Below are 22,653 nucleotides of genomic sequence, written 5' to 3'. Positions count from 1 at the left end.
ATAGATGTGATGTCCTCCTCAGGAGCTGTTAGAGGGCAGCCTGCTTAATTGTGAGGGCTAATGGCAGAGAAAGCCCTGGCATACACCAGGTTCTGCTCCCGCAACAAACCACCTTCCTTTCAGCTAAATGCCAAGGAAGTAAATAAACAGCACAGCCATCAGCATATATCTCAGGGAACCCAAATAGACCTGTCAGGGTTTATGGCCCCTCCTCTATTATTTTCCTCTCTTCTGATTTTATTACTCATCCCTTATTATCATTTAATTTACTTCAGGAGTTCAATAGTATACTTATTCACGTAAAGAAATAATCATGTATTTTATATGGATAAAAAGCAATAAAGTATTTGCAGATTCTCCAATGCTCATTAAAAAAATGCAGAGTATAAACAGTGCATATCAAATAAGTCATTTCCCATTACTTATCTAATGAATGTATTAACAATTACTTAGTACACAAATACAAATACCTAAATGCAAAGTTCTTAGAAAAAGTCCTATGTGTCACAAATTTAACTTCAGATTTATTACTATGTTTGCAAGCTTTCAGAACAGTTTGCTCAGGGGCTGGAGTTGTAGCTCTGTAGGAGAGTGCTTGCCTAGCATGTGTGAGGCACTGGGTTCAATTCTTAGCACCACATATAAATTAATAAAATAAAGGTCCATCAACAACTAAAAAATGTTAAAAAAAGAACAATTTTATCATTTTAAAAGACACCTGTAAAAACTGGTTCACAAAATATTTTCCTCAACTATTTACTACAGCCCTTGAAGGCTCATGCTGCCGTTCTGCAACAGTGGTGATGATAGCAACCACTATTTACTCCTTTAACCCTTCTGACCTTAAATGAAATCATACTCTTTATTGTGCACATTTTACAATTTAAAAAAACAAACTGAGGCATGAAGAGATTCAGTTACTTGGCCCCAGTAACAAAGCTTATAAGCAAAGAAGCCAGTATTTTAACTTACGTTGTCTAACCTCAAAATTAGAACTCTTAAACACTGAACAATCCCAGTGGGAGATAATAAACTCATCCAGCCAGATGAGTTAAAAAGAAAGACTTAGGAAAGACTTAGGAGTCAGTTAAAGAAGAGGAGATGGAGGAGAAAACTTGACTATAGCATTATGAGGTGGTGTCAGAGATGACTACAGAGTGTGAGGCAAGGTAAGATTTGGAAGTGAAAAGAGAAAGGATGAAGGATACTGGGCTAAAAGTTAACTTGGCTGTCTCTGTGTCACCCTAGCAAATCCCTCATGAGCTACAAATGTATGATTCCTCCAAATTAAGAGACATAAGTTTTAAGACCACTTCTTTGCTAGAGTAAAATGAAAAAACTTCATGTGAAGGAAATAAAGTAATATCACCTGTATGTGATTCTAGATCCAAAGCTTTTTTAAACAAATATTTAAGTCATTACAGAAACATCAAGCTTTAGTTATAACGTAAGGGTAAAACAAATGATTTATGAAGAAAAATTTGACAATAATTACAAAATTCAAAATGCTATGTCATTTTTTCCTGGTATTTCTAGTATTTCTACGACTGAGACTAAATTATTTTTTTTAAAAAACTGCACAAATTTACACACAAAGCAAGGGATGGTCACAACAACTTTGTATGTAGTAGAGAAAAAAATGAAAATAACCACCTTAAGGTGATTCAGCAGGTTAATGATTAAATGCATCCAAACTATGGAATACTACACAACATTTAGAACAGGAATAGACATATTTGTACTAAATAAATATTAATGATATATTTAGAGAAAAAGACATACTGCAAACACAAATTGTTTTTAAAGTGTATTTAAGTGTGTGCTTTCATGTCTGTGCATATGTGCTCAAGAAGAAAAAATGTCTTAAAAGATATATGCCACGTGTCTGTAGTGGCTGCCTTATCGGAATAAGGGCTTGCTAGAGTCTAAGGGTGCTGTTTCGAGGGGAAGCTAATAAAGGCTTGCCTTTTTATCTTCACATACATCTACAATAAACTTTCCCAATGCACATTCTTATTTTTTTTAATTTTTCTTTGTTTCACACTGCTGCACTTTAAGATAGAGAGCTACTTTAATTCTACAGAATAAATTTACTAATTATTGTGACCACCAGATCATACCTTTGTTTCACCAACTGTCAACACCAGAATGATCTATAATAAAAAGGATATGCTACTAATAATCAAATTATCTCCCTAGGAAACTTGAAAGAACTGGTTGCTAATGTAAGCTCAATTACAATGAACACAACCATCCACTGGGAAATAAAAGGAAGAGAGATGTGACACAAGGCCTGCATCAAATGACTCCAACTGTCACTCACTGATAGATCTGGAACATATATATATATATATATGTTATTATATCCTTAAAGAATAAATCTCCAAGTTCCTACTAGGAACAAGACAGAATAAAAAATGACAGTGTTACTTTGTGTTTAACAAATACGAATTCTTATTATGTCTTAAGTATTATGCATAGGGAGGCTACCAAGATACACAGGTCAGAGTGTCAGCCCCTATAAAGCTTCATTATTTTCAAATGAAAATTAAGAGCTTAAGTAATAAAGAGGGGACTGCTGAGTGTATTTGCTTGCTAATATCTAGGAGAGCTTAAACAGACCGATATGTTAGATGGCTGGGACACAAAAGCATCTGGAGGCTAAGTTAAGAGGACAGGCAGGCACAAACAGATGCATGGTATCAGTTTTATAAGAACCATGCTCAAATTGAAATGGAAAAATAACACACAAATGTATATCTCGGTGAAACTACAGGAGTGCACTTTGGCAGTCTGGCTACTACTATGTCTTTGCCAATATACCCCCATCCAAAAAAAAATTTTTTTTTTGGAAGAGATCTAGATGTCAACCCTCATCTGACATGTGAATAAAATAAATACCCTTTACATCTGGCTAAGATAGTACCTTGGGGTAGATAGCATGGAAGTGAGAGATAAGTCTTGCCTACTTTTGGAATTAGCCCAGGCCCTCTGAATGAAAGGGTCACTAAATGACCCTCCTCCCTCTCTAAGTCAAGGTCAGTACCACTGGTTTCCCTCAGTATATTCCTTTGTTGTAGTCTGCCCAATTCAAACTAGCTCATAGTGAGGTCAATAAAAGAAAAAAAGCACAAGACAGAAAGTAGAAGAGGAAGAAATGTGTACCAAAAAATCTAGGGAAAGCAAGTTGATCTCCAAATTACCCATTTCCTCAAATGGCTTCTGCTCTCAACTGTGATATGAATACTTTCAGGTAAGCTTGGTTATCTTTTAAAATTATTATCATTATACATTCCTATATCACATCATTAAAAATTTCCAACACTGTTATAAAAGATTATGAGCATTTAAACATAAGAAAAAAATTAGTCCTACTGAGAGTTACACAGGTAATACATATTGAACACCACTGGACTACAGGACTCCAAATTTCAAGTTCAATAGTCTGTCCCCATTTCACAGTTTACCAGTCTACAATTACATCTCCTTTAGTAAGAACAACAAAGGACCACAAGAGTCCGAATGGAAATAACATGAGTGGAGTTAGTGCTATCTCTAAATAAGTACTTAGCAAAGACATCATCTTCTCTTTCAAGAATATAGAAGGTGAAAAGTTTATTAGAATATAAAGCCAAGAGCAAATAATTTTGCTTTAAAAATACCAAACTGGCAATCTCCCTGGTGGGCTATTAACATTAACTATCTCACAACCACTTTTAGCATACAGTATTTAATTTTATAATAAAACTGAGGGAAATTTTAGGAAAACACAATGAAACATAAAAAGCTCTACTGACAAGGACTGAAATATTAAAATAACTAAGTCCACATTCCAACTTACTTTCTTTTTTATTGGGTGGTGGGGGTTACCAGGGATTGAACTCAGGGGCACTCAACCACTGAGCCACATCCCAGCCTTATTCTGTATTTTATTTAGAGACAGGTTCTCACTGAGTTGCTTAGTGCCTTGCCATTGCTGAGACTGGCTTTGAACTCTCGATCCTCCTGCCTCAATCTCCGGAGCTAACGGGATTACAGGCACTCACCACTGCGCCCAGCTTCCAACTTACTTTGACTGAAGCTGTTACTATGAATAAATGACTATGTACAAAAACCATTACAATTATAAATTTGCAATACCTAGTTCATAAGAAATTTGTGAGAAACAATGTGCATGAAATAAATAACTAAAATAATCAAGTCTAAATCCTATTTTAACCATATTTATCTAGCAAGGTAAAAGTGAGGGTTTTCTTTGGAGAAAAATGAAATCCTCCCAATATTCATATTCAAGGCATTTTTCTCAAAGGAAAAATATACCCACAACACCATACAAGAAAGCACTACTTTAAAAACAGAAAGCTTTTGTACAGATGTTTGGAGGCAGGTGAGACTATGTAGTCAAATAACTACAAAATATGTTTAATCCCACCCCTTATGAAGTCATTAATATAACAGTTAAAGTAAGACCCTCCAGGGAGCAGATTTCCCATTTCATCACTTAAGGTCACAGCCTGCTTTCTACCTCTCTTCTTTTTTACCACTTGTCACACAAGAATAGAAGGCAATAAGGCAGTTTGTGTAATTGGCCCATTTCCAGGCTAGAAGCAAATCTGATGATAAATTAAGTGGAGAAAAAGCTGGTAGTATAAACTGCTCAAGTTCACTGCTCTCATGAAGTTGTTTTCATACCAAAGTTATCTGAAAATCACATTGAATCTAATGCTAACCTGCATTGTCCTTGATATTCCCTTGAACATTTTTTCCAATTTTAGAAACCCTGAAAGCAATGTCAAATGAACACATTCTTACATACAACTTTAGTTAATATTGTTTCATTAGTCCCAATATTTCAACATGGAAATGCATTTTAAAATCTTTTAGAAAAGAAACTTTGGGGCCACAATCCTTCAAAACAAGCAAGACAAATGCAATAAGCATCTAATTATTGATTTAGACCTTTGGTTAAACTAAAACTTAAGACAACAAAGTGACCCTAATGGATTATATGAACTAAGAATAAAAGGAAAAACAGAAAAAAGAGAATGCATAAAAGTCTAAAGAAATGATATATCCTATTCTACCTCCACTGAGCAATTTAATAAGAAGCCACAAATAGGCTCCTGAGAAATCTCAGGGATGACTGTTAGCTGGTCTGAATTTTCACAAGGCAGCAAGATTTGAGACAGGGAAAAAGCCTACTTGAAAAGTCCTTGAAAGCATGTGCTTTCAGGGGGTTGAAGGTACTTCTGTAGCAGAGTTGTTTACACTTCTGTTATTTAACATTGGCAGATTCTATCAAGTAAAATGCTTTACACACCTTATGATAGCTACTCTAATAAAGCCTAGACTGATATGGGGAGCACTAGAAGAAATATGACTGCATGGATTTTCCTCTGACATAAAACCCACATTATCTCACAGTACCGGGAGACCTGTAAAAGAATGTTCACAGCAGCTCTATTCAGAACAAGGCCTGTCCACAGTGGAGAGTGATATTCTCATTCCTATAATACTCTAGAGCTGTGCTGTCTGATATGATAATACTACTAGCCACATGTGGCTACAGAGCACTTGCAGTGTGGCAATAGTATGATTTGAGATATGCTGTTAAATATGAAATAGACATCAGATTTCAGATGTAATATGAAGAAATGTAAATATCTCAATATTTTTGTTAAAACAGTATTTATAAATACTGAGGTTTATTGATAGAATGTGAATCAATATTTTTTGGTATACTGAGCCAAATAAAACAAACTATGAAAATTAATTTAACTTGGGTTTTTTTTATGTTTTAAATTGTGCCTCCTAGAATATTTCAATCTAGGGCTGGGGTTGTGGCTCAGTGGTAGAGCACTTGCTTCACATGTGTGAGGCACTGGGTTCAATTCTCAGCACCACATATAAATAAATGAAAAAAATGAAGTCCATCAGCAAAAAAATATTTTTAAAAAATATATACATGTGGGTCACATCATATTTCTACTGAACAGAGCTATGCCACATCAATGACAATGAAAGAATTACAGGTATACAAAATAATATGGACAAACTCTACACCTGATTTTGAGTCAGGTATACAGGAATCACACTGAATGATAAGTTGGAAAAACGTCAAACTAAACCAGTGTTTAATGATGTCAAGAACACCACCACCAAGGGCGTGATTAACATAAAAATCAGGCATGGTTATCAAGGAGAAGAGAAAGGAGCTATGACTGGGAAGGGGCACAAAGAACCCTCTCAGGTGCTGAGAGCCATATACTTCTTGGCTTAGGTTTTTTTGTTAATCTGTCCACTCATGTTTTATGCATTTGTCTGTATTTTATATCTCACAATTGTAAAAGTTTAAAAACATGATCTCAAACTTCTTTCTTTAAGCACTTCTATTTGCTCTATCAAATAATGACTTTGGGGGAAAAAACTAAGAATAGAGTTGGTGACTTGTCCTACATCTCAAATCTGTAACTAAAGGAAAGTGACAATGTTAAGTTGCTGAGCTGTTTAATCAAGACTGCAATACTTTCTTCAACATATTTTAAGTATTTAAAAAATTATGTTTGTTGTTCATACATTTTAAAAGCACAAGGAACTGTGCTTTACATTACCGTATTATATGGGAAAAAAGTGGTGGGTATATTTCCAAACAGTTGCATATTCTCTTAAGCTGATATAGTTCCAATGTACAAAACAGACTCCTGATAAAAATGTTTACAAATAAACAGAATGTTCAATGTGTAGAAGATTTAAACGAAACTTTTTGTGACTTCTTATACAATGGTTCCTATACAACTATTCATATCCTAAACTCTAAACAAACTGTAATATCCTAAAAATGAAAAAATTCTGACCATGTATAGGTTAGCTTATTGAAAAGAGTGAAGTAAATATCTTAAGTGTTTTGCATAATACATAGCATTTGATAAAATGTTGCTAAATAAAGAGTATAAAAACCAAGCTTTAAATAAATGATTTTCTGAGCACAAAAAGCATGAAATGCTTCAAAAGATATATTTTAGGATATAAAACTAGATTTAAAAATTTAGAGCAATGCTCATGATCCCTTTTATATTTAATTAATTTTATGCAGAACCAAATTTATAAATGAAAAGGACACCAGAGAAGAAATCTATGGAATCAATATCTATACTCACCATGAACTTGGTTGATTTCCGAATTTTGGGAAAGAATTTCATCTGCTAATTTTTGAGCAGTTGGCAAAACTTCCGTGTGGTGCACTGTGATCAAATACTGTACAAACTTTTGTAGCTGGTCTCTATTCATTTGAAAGAGAGTCTCTGAAATGGGAAGATGCAGTTTGACCTGATCTGGCTTGCGGATGCGGTATAAAGACAGTGCCACAACATGGGCACAATAAAATATGTCCTTGTTTCCACAGCTGCAGGTCACTGAGGTAATCTTGCAACGGTCAAAGCTGATGGCCACGTTGCAAACAGTTTCTGGCTCCGATTGTATTGCAGGTTCTGTCACTGTGCCACTCAAGTGGAAACCTGTGTGAAAGACAGGGAGAGTTCAGAGTCCACATTCAGATGCTATGAATGTTCTAAATCTTGAAAACGTGGTGCTGGACAGCAAGGAACAAGAAAAAGTGACAGCTTTTATTTTCAGGTAAAAACATTCAGGCACTAACCACCACCCAATCCCTCCCCCATAAAAGTAAAAATAAAATATGGGAATTTTCAGACAAGTTGAGGTATTTTACACAACCAGATAAAAACTATTATCAGAGTATTTCACCAAGTTGGATCACAACATTAGTAGACCATAATCACTTTACTCTGTATCTGTGGTATCGAGATGAAAATATTCTAGATCAGCATGGTTCATGATCTTTCTTTTTCCTTTTTATCTTTTAGAGTCAGCCAATCAACTTTCTTTTTAAAAACATCTCTCTCCTTCTCTCCACTTGACTCTAGGCAGCCATTAGTCTGCTCCAACCAACATGGTAACTGAGGAGTTTCACAAACTCTTATAAACTTTGACCAGAGAAAGTTTTTAATTTAATAATCCTTTCTGTAGCAGACATGACATATGTCCCAATACAGCAATATCTTTGAGCAGCAACCAATAAGTGACTCATAATGATTATTTCTTTCCATATCACACAGAGGAAAGCTGGTACAGATGTTAAGAGTATTAAACACACACATACACATACACACACACACACACACAGAGTACAAAAATCACAAGGGGGAAGGAAAGGGCCTTCGAAAACTCATACGTTAAACTTAGAACACAGAAATCTTCTAAAAGTTCCATGACCAGTGGCCATTTGAACTCTGCTTACAATGATTCAGACTCTCACCCCACACAGGTAGTCAATCTCTCTTCAACAGTTCTAGCTAAGCTCAAAGCCAAATGAAAACTGCCTCCCACCACAGCTATGTACCAATTAGTACTAGTCTACTTGGCCAGAGGACAAACCTTCCACACTCCCTTTCCCTAAATGCATAAGGAAGTTAACCTAAATGGTAGGGTGGGGGTGGGGGGGGGGAGGTGAGGGTGTTGATCATTGTTGAGTCCTAACTACTCAGCCTCTCCAAAGTCATATTCAGTGCCAAAGAACCAACCCTGATCCCTTTGGGAATATTCAGGACTCAGTTTTACTTCAGGATTTCAAATGCCTTATAGAAATTTGAGTGTCACATAATGAAACCTTGGGCTCTTCTCTCTCTCTCAGTCTTCCATTACACTATTTAATAACATTCATCAAGCCGGCCACTGATTCTTTTGACTTTGCTAAATCATTCACTAGAAGGATCTTTACCATGTGGGGAAGTCTGGAAGAGGTGGTACACATGGAGCTGAGGACGTGTAGCTTGAGAGGAAGAGGTAGACAACACTAAGAGTTTTCACATGAGATGTCTGTACCTAACTTACTGTCTCCCTGACAGAAGCTACTTAGGACAGAGATGGAAGAAACCCACTCACCAGAAATCTTTCAGAGTAATATAATTTCAACTTGATAATTCATAATCAAGAACTCTTAATAGAAGAAGAAAAGTATTATAATAATTTTGACTAAATGAGTCAAATAAAAAGAGCATTTCATAAAAACAAGTTACTATCATTGCTTCACAATAAGAGAATTTGAGAACTATCATATAATAACCATTTGGTTTTACACCACAAATATTGCACTGTTTCAAATAGATATCCCAGTCTCCTTTATCTCTTATTATCATTAAGTTTTTCTGAAAAACCATAATTAAAATAAGTATACATTGGGCTGGGGATGTGGCTGTCACATATATGCTTGCAGGAAAACCAGATAGATAACAGAAAAATAGTTTTAAACTGGCCATTGACAGAAATCAACCCCTTCCCACTAAAAACTATCACCTCTCTCCTTGCCTGCCACGTCAATGGATTTGTCTCTTTACAAAAGTGATACTGGAAAATTTTTCTAATCATGGCAAAGCTGAGATAATTGAGGATCCATATGACAGAGAATAGTTAGTAAAGAGCCTACCAGGAGGGCTGTGGGTGGAGCAGGAGTGGTAGAGCACATGCAAGGCCCTGGGTTCAACCCCCAGGACAACCTTAAAAAAAATCTTTTTTTAAAACAGTCTACCAGGAAATAATGTACTGGAGGCTTCAAAAGAGCTGACATTAATTATCAAAGAAGAATCCCTTAGGAAAACTGATGAAGACTTCAAGCAGTTTTTGCAAACATTATCATATTTATTTCTGAGTTGTACAAGTCAAAGAATATATTACTTAATATTGTACAACTGTGCTGAGAAAATTTCCAATTTTGTTGCACTGACTATTGCTATTCTTGCAAAGTGTTTTTAAAAGCTAACTACAAAGCACTGTGACTTCCAAAGCAATTTAATTCAAATGATATGTGAAGGCACAAATAAACACATACATGTCTTATAGAATAACACTTCGTTAATCTGGTATCATTAAAGACTAAGGTGTTTCAGGAATGTTCACTTTTCCACATAATTCTAGATCATCTTTCAAGTGCCCAAACACCTTTAAAAATTCCAACCCTTTTTGACAGAAATATCTCCAAATGTGGTACAGTCTACCCTGCCACCCCAATCAGTGTCAGCTAACTGGTCACAGTTAGGGTGCTACCATAAGGTGCAGATGGCAGTTTAAAAGTGGATTCCTTTGGTTACTTTTCTCCAATATCAGCTATCAATGGTGTTCCTCTACCACTAAGCCCTTTAAGTGTCTTTGCTCTCAAGTCAGTGGCACCTCTAATTTGACTAGTTTTGTGGCAGCTATTTAATACTCGGAGGCCTATTTGGTTGGTGGGGGCTCCCCTTGCCTTTTTGGCTAGGGTGCTGGAAGTCAAGAGGCATGAACCTTAAATAAAGGAAAATCACATGCAAATACATAAAGGGCAGCTGGTATATATATTACTTTTTAGGACTATGCAGTACTGAGTTAATTCCATCAAGCCTTCCTACTTTAGGATTGTATTATGGTGTACTTTGGCCTTTACAACTCATCAAACCTTTGAAAGTCACTAGCTCTGAGTGGCTTTTAAATCATACCACAGCACCCACAGGAGAAGCAAGGACAGTATATTCCTCCTTCAACAATACCTAGAGAGTTGTAAGCCATCCTCCCTCACCCCAAACACCCTACCCATCCCCCCTAGCTGCTGGATTTATCTCTTGGATACTAGGTGACCTAAAATAAAACAAGGCTTTTGAGAATTTAGTCTTTCTGGTGTTCTGACTAACTATAATGACTGGCTGTTTAAGAATAAGAACTGAGCACACAAAAAGGGGCAATCCTGCACTCTGTGGTAAAACATGGGATAATTTTATTTTCAAATAACAAAACTGAAGAAATTATTATAAACCTTGTCTTAAAAATATTTGCTTACTTACATTTAATACTCTCGTAACAATATATTCATTGGTTAATTAAATACACTAGATAAGCTAAATGGTATAGTAACTAATACTTACTATGTGTCCTTGGCAAAACAGATGAGCCAGTTATTGCTCCACCCCAAAACCTAAAGGGAAACCTTTCCTAAACTCTGAGAAATGCTACATACAATCAACACCCACATGTAATGATCAATGTGAAAAACAAAACATTTCAATTCAAATCATACACAATCTCCTGAATAGTTTTACAGGCATTATAAAGCCTAAGATGGAAACAATAATCTCAATTCAAAAACCAACTTATCTATCATATTCCTTCATATTACTTCTTAACTGCAAAATTTTCTCAAAGGGAAATGCTAAATTAAAGAGACTGCATCCTATGAGCTGGCTAATTAAATCCTCTAATCCTAATTTCTAATACTAACCTTAAACAGCTTATAGAAAGACATTAGGAGATTTTGCCAGTAATCACTTAGGAAGCAGCTTCAATTTTTCTGAAAAAAAATTATTTTTTAATGAAAAAGATTTATTTCAAGTCCACCTAAAAATGTCTATTTGGAAGAAAAATCACTCCTACACTGCATTAATATTTGAGAAAGATAATGGCAAGTTAATGCAAAGGCCAGACTGTAAACCACAACACACCATATAAACAACATAAAAATTTACGAAGCATGCACTGGATAGGCCCAACAAGAGCTCCCAACAGCATTCTGATCATTATTGGTTTTATTTTCTTGTTAATAAATATTCTTACACATTTCATATAAAAATCCAATTAATCAGAATACTTATGTTAGGTATGAGTGGTGTTAGTTATTTAAAATTATTTCTGAAAATAAGACATTTATCCACTAATTAGGCTATATGCAAAGAGTACCTAAGAAGTAAGCTCAGTATAAGGGGCAGTGTTGGACTTTTTTTTTAAAGTCACATCATTCAGAGTTATTTCAAATCCCTAAGTACATAAGGGTTCCCCTGCAACCACTGCCATTATCATTAAGTAATTTTCCAGGTTGTATTTCTGAATTTTAATGCACTTATTTGAGGGAAATGATCATGTCCAGTCTCAGATTCTGGTGGGTAGCCACGAAGGGATTCTGATAAGCCAATTAGGTAGAATTTGAGTTAGTATTTCTACAACTGTAACTCTGTATAGAATTTAGAAATTAAGTGGTTCATCCCAATCTGAAATTAAACTGCTTTCTCTGGTGCCAGACTTTTTCTAATTAGAAGCAACGCAGCTCTGGCCTTCTGGCCTTCTTAAAGGCAGGGAAAGCCAGGCAGCCCTCCCCCTTCAGGACCTCTTACAGAGCCCTCATGGCCCCCATCACACTTCAGTGCTCCTTCCTTCCCAGGTCACTCTGGCCTCTTGCCTGGGTTCCAAATTTTGGAAGAGCAGATGAACTTTTTTAAAGCCCTTTGTTGCCCAAATACCAAGTCTCAGCATATCAGCATACTTCTGTCTTGCCTCCTAGGCCCAGTGTCTAAATGAGGAGACAGAAAACCCTCTTTACCAGTTCATTTCCTGTTGTTGCTCACAACCACCTTTGGAAATGCTTGGCTGTTTGTTTTAGAAGCGGTGGTGAAGGGAAAACTCTGGGGACTCATTCTACTTACCAGAGCTGAGAGGTAAGGAAAAGGTGTGCCCTGATCTGGGAGGGGATAAGGCAAGCTCTACAGCCAAATTCTTCCACTCACACTCAGGGAGTTCAGTACAAGACCCCATATTTTGGCCCTAACTCATTACTATTGCCTTATCCCATACCCAGGCCCTGACCCACTTCATTCTCATAATCAATATTTTTAGCAGGCATATACAACCCTTTTTATAGGTAAAGAAACTGAGCTTCTCTCAGAGAGGCAGTGGTTGAACACACTAGATTAAATAGGCAGTACATTAAAGGAACTAGAAGGAACGTACCATTTCTACAATCCAAAAGATACACCTGCATGTTTTTTTTTTTTTTTTTTTATTAAAAACAAAAAATATCTTCCCATGCCAATGACTGAAAAGATACAAAGGAAGCAAACCAACAGTTCCAGACACTTTATGAATAAACTGTTTCTAAGGTTTGGAACCCCTGGAAGCAAGGGATGGCCATCTTTCATCTCTGTGACCAGCACAGTTCTTGGAATAAGCCACGCCCATGAAACTTTATCAAACTGTATCACAAAGAGCTCTTCCAAGCAACACCTGCCCTGCCACGCGGAAGTCACAACCAAATGCTTTGGCCTCCAGCCCAGGATACTCTAACTCAACTAAAGACTATTTCTAAAGAGTCCACTCCTCTCTTATACTCCATTAAACAGGAAGGTGACACTGTAAAGGCCCATGGCATCCCTGTCAAAGAGGACCACCTTGTAGGAGGTACTCAAGAATCTGTTACATGAAAGAACACACTAACACTCTTATAGAAGGGCTTGGTGGCACACACCTATAATCCCAGCTGTTTGGGATGCTAACACAGGAGGACTGCCAAGTTCAAATCCACTCTAGGTTAGTGAGACTGCAAGTCAAAACATTATACTTTTAACAAAAAGGAGGCGGGAGATGTAGCTTGATGGCAGCATGCATGTGTGAGGCTCTGAGTTAAACCCCCCTACAGTCAAAACAAAACAAAAAAATAGGCAACACCCCTGCCCCCTCCCCCCAAAAGATTCTTGGCATATGGAACATACAGACTGGTGCTTTGCAAACTGCAATGTGCAACAAAATCACCAGGAGGGCTTATGGTAATAGAGATTCTCAGGACCCACACGTGGAGAATTACTGATTCATCCCAGGTAATGCTGATGCTGATGGGCCTGGGGACCAAACATTGAGAACCACTGACCCCAGATGATTATTAAAATAGCCTAAACAAAATTTTTCTGGTCAAAATACATGGAGTAGACACAGTAAATGAAATGGTAGAATATTTAATTGTGATATTAAATATATATATACACACACACACACACACACACACACACACGAGTTGGAGTTTAGATCAGTGCTACAGCATGTACTTGGGTTCAATCTCCAGCAACAAAATAAAAACAAAATTTCTTAAAATGTACACAATTTCTATCTTCTTACATTCTTACCAAATGCTCCTAGGCTAAGAAGTCATGTATGTGATATTTAAACTTATCAGAGAGAAAATACCATTTTCTAAGTTTCAAAAATTGTTACTACCATAATTGTCAATTCTTACAGCTGTACCATCCAATTTTAACCTTAATTTAAAAACTGAGTCAAAATATTAAAAATATATATATTAGAGTATTTATTTTTTTAAAAAAGACTGTTTACAACATCCATGGGATGGGATTCCCGGTAATTAAGCGTTCTTTATGTATAAGAAGTTGTTCATATAATGATAAAAAATATTGGCAACTATTTGAGTAACACACTTTTTGCCAAGGGCAAAGTCCACCCTACAAGAGAAAGTCAGAGGCAATAGAATGCAGCAGGAGGTGGAACAGCACTATAGAGAGAATTAGAACCTTCTAAAGCAAGGTCAGCTTTCTTTCAAGCACCATTTTGCCTCAGCTAAATGACCTTAGGCAAATACTTCATTCTTGATTTTTTTTTCCATTTACAAACAGGGATAATAATAGCTATTTTGCATGGCTTCAGTAAGCATGAGATGAGAAGTGACAATGTATGTAAACCACTACCACAATTCCTTTTATGGAATGCCTGCTCCCATCATTACTGTAGTACAAATGCTGCAAGCTCTGGGAAGCTTGGCATTTTCAACATGTGCACTAAAACCCCAGCCTGTCAGAGCAAGTGCACACGCTGCTGGAAATGCCAAGTTCCCAAGAGCATGCTGGCATTCTACTACAACAACAGACAACAATTTGCTGTTGTAGTAATTCATATTCCATTATATTCATACTTCCAAATTAACAGAACTGCTATCATTTCTTTCTTTTCCCATTTTTCATAGCACACTTTTAAAATGTAACTTGATTTTAAACGAAAAAAAAAAAGGAAGGGATCCTAGAAAATTTAATTCCATCTCCACTTTTAGTTTCAGTAAGTAAATGTTTCATTCTTCTATTTCACTATTCTCACTACTAAAATATAAAACACCTCTTTTATCCCTAATGTTTACCCTTACATGTCAGGTATATAAAATTATTTTCACAGCTTAAGTCTGTCCTGTTACTTAGTGGGATACTAATTGAAAGTTAGAAGCAACAACAATAAAGAGACTTGCAACTCTTGTTATGGAAAAAAATGACCACAGCTTTTTGTTTTCAGTTATTTAAGGCACAGTAAAGTCAGAGCTTCTGCTCTCCTTGAAAAATCCCAAAGAACACTATCCCCTGCAGGATTGCTATTTTCATGACTGGAGATCCAGCTAAAAAGAAAATCCTCTCTGGTGTGTGTGTGTGTGTGTGTGTGTGTGTCTTTAAAAATGCTAAGGTGGATGTATGTATGCTTTGGCTAAATGGTACATTTTTATCTTAAATACTAGTGAGTAAAGAGACAAATTGTCTGTTCAAAATGCAAATAAAATTACTAAAGACATTCCCACCCATATCTTGGAGGAGTGTAATCACAGGTGATTTATTTTCCTTGTTTGAGTTGGTGCGAGGAAAGTTCTTTTTTTTCCCCTAAAACTTCTACAATGAACACACTACTTATAAGGAAAAAAGCACTTCCCCAAAAAACTGAAAAAGTGTTCAAAGTATTCCTAAATCAAGAATTTGAAATATAAATGATTTCTAGTATGTGTTCTGGGAGCCACACATCTAGTGCAAACACTGGATGTTTCAATGATCACATCCAATACAAACACTGATTGTCATCATGCCGCTCTGCCACATTGACTGGCCCAGCCTGCTTTGGCAATAGGACACTAAGGCTCTCCTTAATTCCTAAATGGTTGGTCCACCTTATGGATAGCCACAGTCCAGAAGATGACAAGCTACACAACTTAAAGACTGACAACTGGGCTCCTGATTCAAATTTTAGTCCCACAGGCAAGTTATTTATTACCTATTTCTTGATCCTTTTTCTTTTCTCGTTTTTTAAACGATGTAAGTAGACATTAAATTATTTCTTAAAAATTATGGAGGTAGGCAGTTGTAACGGCATGATACCCATGATTAAAGGATGTCACATGCACTTACATGACACAAAATCTTTCACCTGCCTTGGCTGTTAATGGTCATCTCAGATGATTTGACAATTTTGGCGAGAAGGGGAGAGAGAAAGGATAAATACTGCCAGAGCTACAGTCAATTATATGTCACTGGCATTTTTTTAAAGCTTTGAAATTCAGTATGAAAACAAGTTAATTATTTAGTTTTAAGCTAAATAATTTTTACCCATCTGCCTATAATTGTGATTCTTAAGGAATGATATCTTTTTGTTGTGTCCAGTATAGTTTGTAAAATTTCTAGCAATATAAAAGAAAATCTCAGATTGCATGAATACAGGGTAAGGCTTAACTATTCAAATTATGTGAAATATAGAATAAACAATATAGAAACATTTTCAAGCTCATAAAAAAATGGAGTAAAACCAATGGATTATCTTTCCTGCCTTCTTGACCTAAAAAACTATATTCTTTCTCAATCCATTGTACTACTATGGACATGAGTGGCCACAGCACTCACCAGCCACTTCTGTAATCCCCTACTTGGTAAAAGACAAGGTACAAGGCTGCAGGAAAGCAGTCATGAACAACACAAAGTTCTGTGTTCAGTTCTGACAAGTCACTGCATTACTGGACAATCTGATAGTTAGGAAAGTCAGATTAAAGCTGAATTCATAAATAAATAAGACATCTCTAGCAAAGACCTTATTAACAGAAGGAAGAAGAGTTCCCAAGATCATGTAAGTTTGGATTAAGTACATCTAGCACCACTTTTCGAGATTCAGAAAGCACAAAATGAAATGGTAATGGTTCTAAGGACTTAAACAGTAAAGGGACTCCTACTTAACTCTATTTACTAGACTGTTAAAGAGGAATAGTAGTAAAAAGTCTAGAACAGCAGCTGTAAGAAAATGAAAACATAGGTCAGGATGAGCAGTAAGGCTGCTAAAGAGAAATCATAAATCAGCTTCAGCCAATTGACAAAGTTTTGTGGGTTCTTTTCACTAGGAGTTCAAGCCCACCTGGCATTACACTGAAGGCTAAAGATAACTCCTCATCCATATTCCCCACTCACCATTGAAAAAAAGCAAGTAAGTATTTATTGGGAAAAATCAGCCTGTGTTGAAAGCCAATCTCCTTATAATACAATACAAAAGAAAATACACCAATGTTGTTGTTACTGCACCACAATTATATTCCAAGGTTCATCTGACATTCCCTCAACTAGAAATACCTACTGGTATTTGGTTAACCAGAATACCATATTCTCGTTACTCACAATGATCAAGAAAAGTGTTTACAATATTTTATATCCAAATCCTCAAAACTTGAGAGAAAAAGCTCTCTGTGAAGACTGAAGAAAGACTAAGATGCAGATGATGTATTAGAATTTATTCCATAATATAACAAGAAAGACCCATGTTCCTATAAAAGATGATCAGTTAATGTTAGGGTCTCCACGGCATTTACAAGTACTCAGAACAGAGTCTGATTTATGATACACAATATCTACTGCATGAATAAATGAATGAATGAAAAAGTAAAATTTTTATTTAATAATAGGTTAAATGAGAACTAATATTATACCAGATTGTTTACTGTGTCAAGTTGCAATATAGCAAAGTCTAAAAAAAAATGATCTATCTGTCTTTCCCAGGAAGCATACATAAAGAAGTAATTACTGAAAAGTAAACTATTATCATAGGCAACATCCCTCATTAATGGTGTTCACAGTGGCTCAGGAGGATAAGGCAGGAGGATCTTGAGTTCAAAGACAGCCTCAGCAACTTAGCAGGGCCCTAAGCAACTCAGGCAAGACCCTGTCTCTAAATACAATATTTTTTTTAAAAGGGCTTGGGATGTCAGTGATTAAGTGCTGAGGGCCATTGCTAAGTAAAAATGACGCATGGCATGACCCAGGTCATTTGCAGTGTCATTGCATGTAAGGTGACCTTGCTCAAGGATCAGGGCGGATCTGGGTTTAGGGCGGATCGGGGTTTAGGGCGTTCCCGGTTTAGGACAATCCGGGTTTAGGGCGGTTCCAGGTTTAAGGTGTACCCTGCTGGGAACAGGGCGTATCCTGCTGCCTCAGGCGCGCCTGCTCGTTGAGTCCCCGTTCAGTTCTCGTTGAGTTCTCGTGGGATTCAGAGAGTATTTGGGATTTTGCCCAGAACGTGATTGGGGCCTGGAACGTGGATTTCGCCAGAACGTGTTTGTAGAGTGCCGGTGTGAGTTTGGGAATAAAGAATTGCTGTTTGAATCTACAAAGCTGTGAGTGGCTCGTGATTTTGTGCCCAGACAGACTGCGGCATTTGGTGGCCCGTACGGGGAACGTCTGAAACTTGGAGGTAAGTGAAATTGCTCGCCCCTGAGGGAAGGCGAGAGAATGGGTGATCAATTCAAAAAACAATGTGTTCCTGTTTTGATTTATTTTGTTTTTGTTTTAAGCTGCCTATCCCTAGAAATTTCTCAGGCAAACTGGGAAAAATGGTTGGCTAAAGGTTTGAAGTTTGTTGGCCCTGAGGAAGAGAAAATTGATACAACGATTTTTTATTCCGTTTTTGTTTCATTCAGTTTGGGTTTTGTTTTGTGTTATCTTATTGGGTTGCGTTATCTTTATAGTAGATTAGAAATTAGTAAAAAACAAATGGAAAAGGTGTTAAGTAAATTGTTAGAGGTTCAGACCATGGAGAAAGACATTTTAGATCAAGCAAAAGAGAAGGTCTCTCGAGCTAGTCAGACAGGGGAAGAAAATTTAAAGGAAAAGGGGTTATTAGGAAAAAGGCCACAACAGGAGGCTGTTACTAACTCCGTTTTATCACCAGAGGGCGTAATTCAACCAACAGCCCCACCTATGGAGACAGCTGAGTGGCCCTCAAACCCCATAGTTGATAAATGGGATCCTGAGACAGGACCTCAAAGATTAGCATGCCCTGTACTTGAATAGGTAGGAGGGCAGCGAATACACCGTGCTTTAGATTTTAAAACAGTGAAGCAGTTCAAGGAGGCTGTAACAACCTATGGTCCCCAAGCACCCTTCACGGTAAGCATGGTCGAGTCCATTACTAACTTGGACATGACACCAGCAGATTGGGCTAGCATGTGTAAATCTGTGCTAAATGGAGGACAATATTTGTTATGGAAGGTTGCCAATGAGGAATTTTGCACGGAGACAGCTAGGCGAAATGCAGCAGCCGGTTACCCTCAAAGAAATCTAGATATGTTGTTAGGAAAAGGACCTTACAAGGGTCAACGGCAACAAATTGAATATGATCCTGCTATATATGCACAAATTGCTGCAGACGCAGTTAGGGCATAGAAGACTTTACAAGGACATGGAGATTTACAAAGTCAGCTATCTAAGGTAATACAGAGAACTAATGAACCTTACGCTGAATTTGTAGATAGGCTTCTTCAAACAGCTTCCAGAATTTTTGGGGATACAGAACAGGCAATGACATTAATAAAACAACTGGCTTATGACCAAGCAAATCGTTGCTGCAGAGAGGTCATTAGACCATGGAGACATGAAGATTTAAACACATATATTAAATTATGTAGAGACATTAATGAACAAGGGCAAGTCTTGGCAGCTGCAGTAAAACAGGCTTTAGATGCCAGGCCAAAACATGCTACAATTGTGAACAAACAGGACATTTTAAAAGGAATTGCCCCATAGGAGGAGGGTTTAACAAAAGTAGGTATCAAAGGAATAGAATACCGGGTATTTGCCCACGATGCCGTAGAGGGAGACATTGGGCTAATGAATGCCGTTCTCAAACCACCATAGAGGGTACTCCCTTATCAAAAAACGGATATCGTGGAGAAAGGCATCAGGCTCCATTGCCAAAAAACGGACTGGAGGGCCCAATGCTCCGGGGCCCACAACCACAAATATACGGGGCAGTGGAGGAACCCAGCAACACCATCAGGGTAGTGCACAGGACACATTGTCCATTAAATCCCTCATCAGACAAACCCGAGGGAGCGCAGGGTTGGACATCTGTGCCTCTGCCAGAGCAGTACTAACTCCAGAGATGGGAGTTCAAATCATTCCCACAGGAGTAAAAGGACCTCTTCCCCAAGGAACAGTAGGCTTATTATTGGGACGTAGTTCATCTACATTAAAAGGACTTATGATAAGTCCTGGGGTAATTGATCCCGATTATGTAGGTGAAATAAAAATTATAGCTAGTTCTCCAAGAGGTATATCAATAATTTCACCAGGAGATAGAATAGCACAGTTGTTAATAATACCCAGCCTACATGATAAATTCTCCAGCCGTAGTGTAGAAAGAGGTTCCAGGGGATTAGGCTCCACAGGTGTAGATTGGGCTATGCTGTCTTTAAATTTAGATTCTCGCCCAATGCTAAAACTAAATATTCAAGGACATGAGTTTAATGGGCTACTGGACACAGGTGCTGACCTTAGCATCATATCTCGTCAAGAATGGCCAAAACATTGGCCATTACAACAAGCCACTCAAACGCTTCGAGGCCTAGGAGTGGCGACTAATCCCCATAGAAGTTCAATGATATTGGATTGGAAGGATCCTGAAGGATGTGAAGGAACTATACAGCCATATGTATTGGATCATCTTCCTATAAATTTATGGGGACGAGATGTCCTAGATCAATTAGGTTTGACGTTAACAAATAACATCAATCCTAATGCGCCCACTACTAGGGCTAGACAAGGCTTTAGGAAAGAAAAAAGATTAGGAGAACAAGAACAAGGTATAGCAGCACCAATACAAATAGATCAAGGAACAGACAGACATGGGTTGGATTTTCAGAAAGGGCCACTGAGACAATCAAAATTACTTGGAAATCAGAAAGACCAGTGTGGGTTCCTCAGTGGCCCCTCACTAAAGAAAAGATTCAAGTAGCCCATGATCTGGTCAAACAACAATTAGCGGAGGGACATATACAACCTTCCATATCTCCCCATAATACTCCCATTTTTGTCATCAAAAAGAAATCTGGTAAATGGAGATTATTGCAAGATTTAAGAGCCATTAATAATGAGATGGTTATTATGGGACCTGCTCAATCAGGGATTCCTCAATTGTCTGCTTTGCCAAAAACCTGGCATGTTTTAGCTATAGATATTAAAGATTGTTTTTTTTCGATTCCAATTCATCCCGAGGATAGTCCACGTTTTGCATTTACTATCCCTGCATTAAATCATGAAGGTCCTGATCAGAGATATGAATGGAAAGTACTCCCTCAAGGGATGGCTAACAGTCCAAAATGTGTCAAATCTATGTTAACAAAGCAATCCAGCCACTTAGAAATCAAAATCCTGAACTACAAATATTTCACTATATGGATGATGTGTTATTAGCACATAAAGATAAAAACACATTGCAGGAATGTTATGCCACACTTACAAACTTATTAAAAAATTATAATCTAGAGATAGGAATAGATAAAGTACAATTAAATTTTCCAATTAATTATTTAGGAGTTCTATTATCCTCAACCATGGTCCGTCCACCAAAAATTCAAATACGAGTAGATCAACTCAAATCACTTAATGACTTTCAAAAGTTATTGGGAGACATAAATTGGATAAGGCCTTATCTAGGCATACCAACAGGAGAGTTGGGACCTTTATTTGATATTCTAAAAGGTCCATCAGATCCAAATTCACCCCGCATGTTAACTCCTAAAGCAAGAAAGGCATTAAAAATTATTGAAACATATATGGAAAATATGCATTTGGATAGAATTGATATAAATTTGTCTTTATTATTTATTGTACTACCAACAAAAAATATTCCTACAGGAGTATTTTGGCAAGAAGGTCCATTATTGTGGATACATTTATCTTATTCTCCTAACACTATTCTTACTAGGTATCCTGAGGCTGTAGGACAATTAATACTCAAAGGAATAAGAGCAGCAAAGGGAGTGTTTGGAATTTCTCCCAATAAAATTATTACTCCATATACTATGGATCAAATTGATAAATTAGCTAATGAGTTAAATACTTGGGCAATAATCATGTGTAAATCTAATGTTACATTTGATAATCATTTACCATCTAATCCTTTGTTGTCTTTTTGGTCTAAGCATCCTGTAGTTTTTCCTAAAATGACAAGAAAAACACCTATCATGAATGCTCCAAATATATTCACTGATGGGTCTGATAATGGTACAGCAGCAGTAGTTACCCCTGATCAAACTTTTACATTTTTAGTACCCAAACAATCAGCTCAAAAGGTAGAGCTTAATGTAGTTTTACAAGCTTTTGTGATGTTTAAAGATTCTGTATTTAATTTATTTTCTGATAGTCAATATATAGTTAATGCTATTGTATCCATTGAAGATGCTGGTAGGATTTCCCCTTCCTCTACTGTTTTCTCTTTGTTTTCCACTATACAAAGTCTAATCTGGGACAGAAAAGATCCATTCTTTATAGGACATATTAGGGCACATACAGGATTGCCTGGAGCCCTTAGTTTGGGCAATGATTTAGCAGATAAAACTACACATGACATACATATTTTCTCTACACTAGAAGAGGCTACAAATTTTCATAAAAGGTTTCATGTTAATGCTAATACTTTACAAAAGCGTTTTAAAATAACTAAGCAACAAGCCAGACATATAATAAAACAATGTCAAAATTGTGTGACATTTTTACCACAAGT

At 36.9% G+C, this 22,653-nt stretch overlaps 1 protein-coding gene across 1 annotated transcript in view; it reads right to left on the bottom strand.

Moving 5' to 3' along the window:
* Zswim6 (zinc finger SWIM-type containing 6) overlaps positions 1-22,653 on the bottom strand; it is a 210,587-nt gene that overhangs the window by 72,183 nt on the left and 115,751 nt on the right. Inside the window, exon 2 of the mRNA XM_046456269.2 lies at positions 7,158-7,514. Coding sequence (XP_046312225.1) covers positions 7,158-7,514 — 357 coding nt within the window. The remainder of the gene's footprint in view (positions 1-7,157; positions 7,515-22,653) is intronic.

Source organism: Marmota monax, unplaced genomic scaffold (genome assembly GCF_021218885.2).
Source record: "Marmota monax isolate L192 unplaced genomic scaffold, Marmota_monax_Labrador192_F-V1.1 WCK01_AAM20220418_F8-fsc00037, whole genome shotgun sequence".
Taxonomy (NCBI): domain Eukaryota; kingdom Metazoa; phylum Chordata; class Mammalia; order Rodentia; family Sciuridae; genus Marmota; species Marmota monax.
Note: the sequence above shows the minus strand (reverse complement) of the source record. Positions and strands in the feature narration are given on the sequence as shown.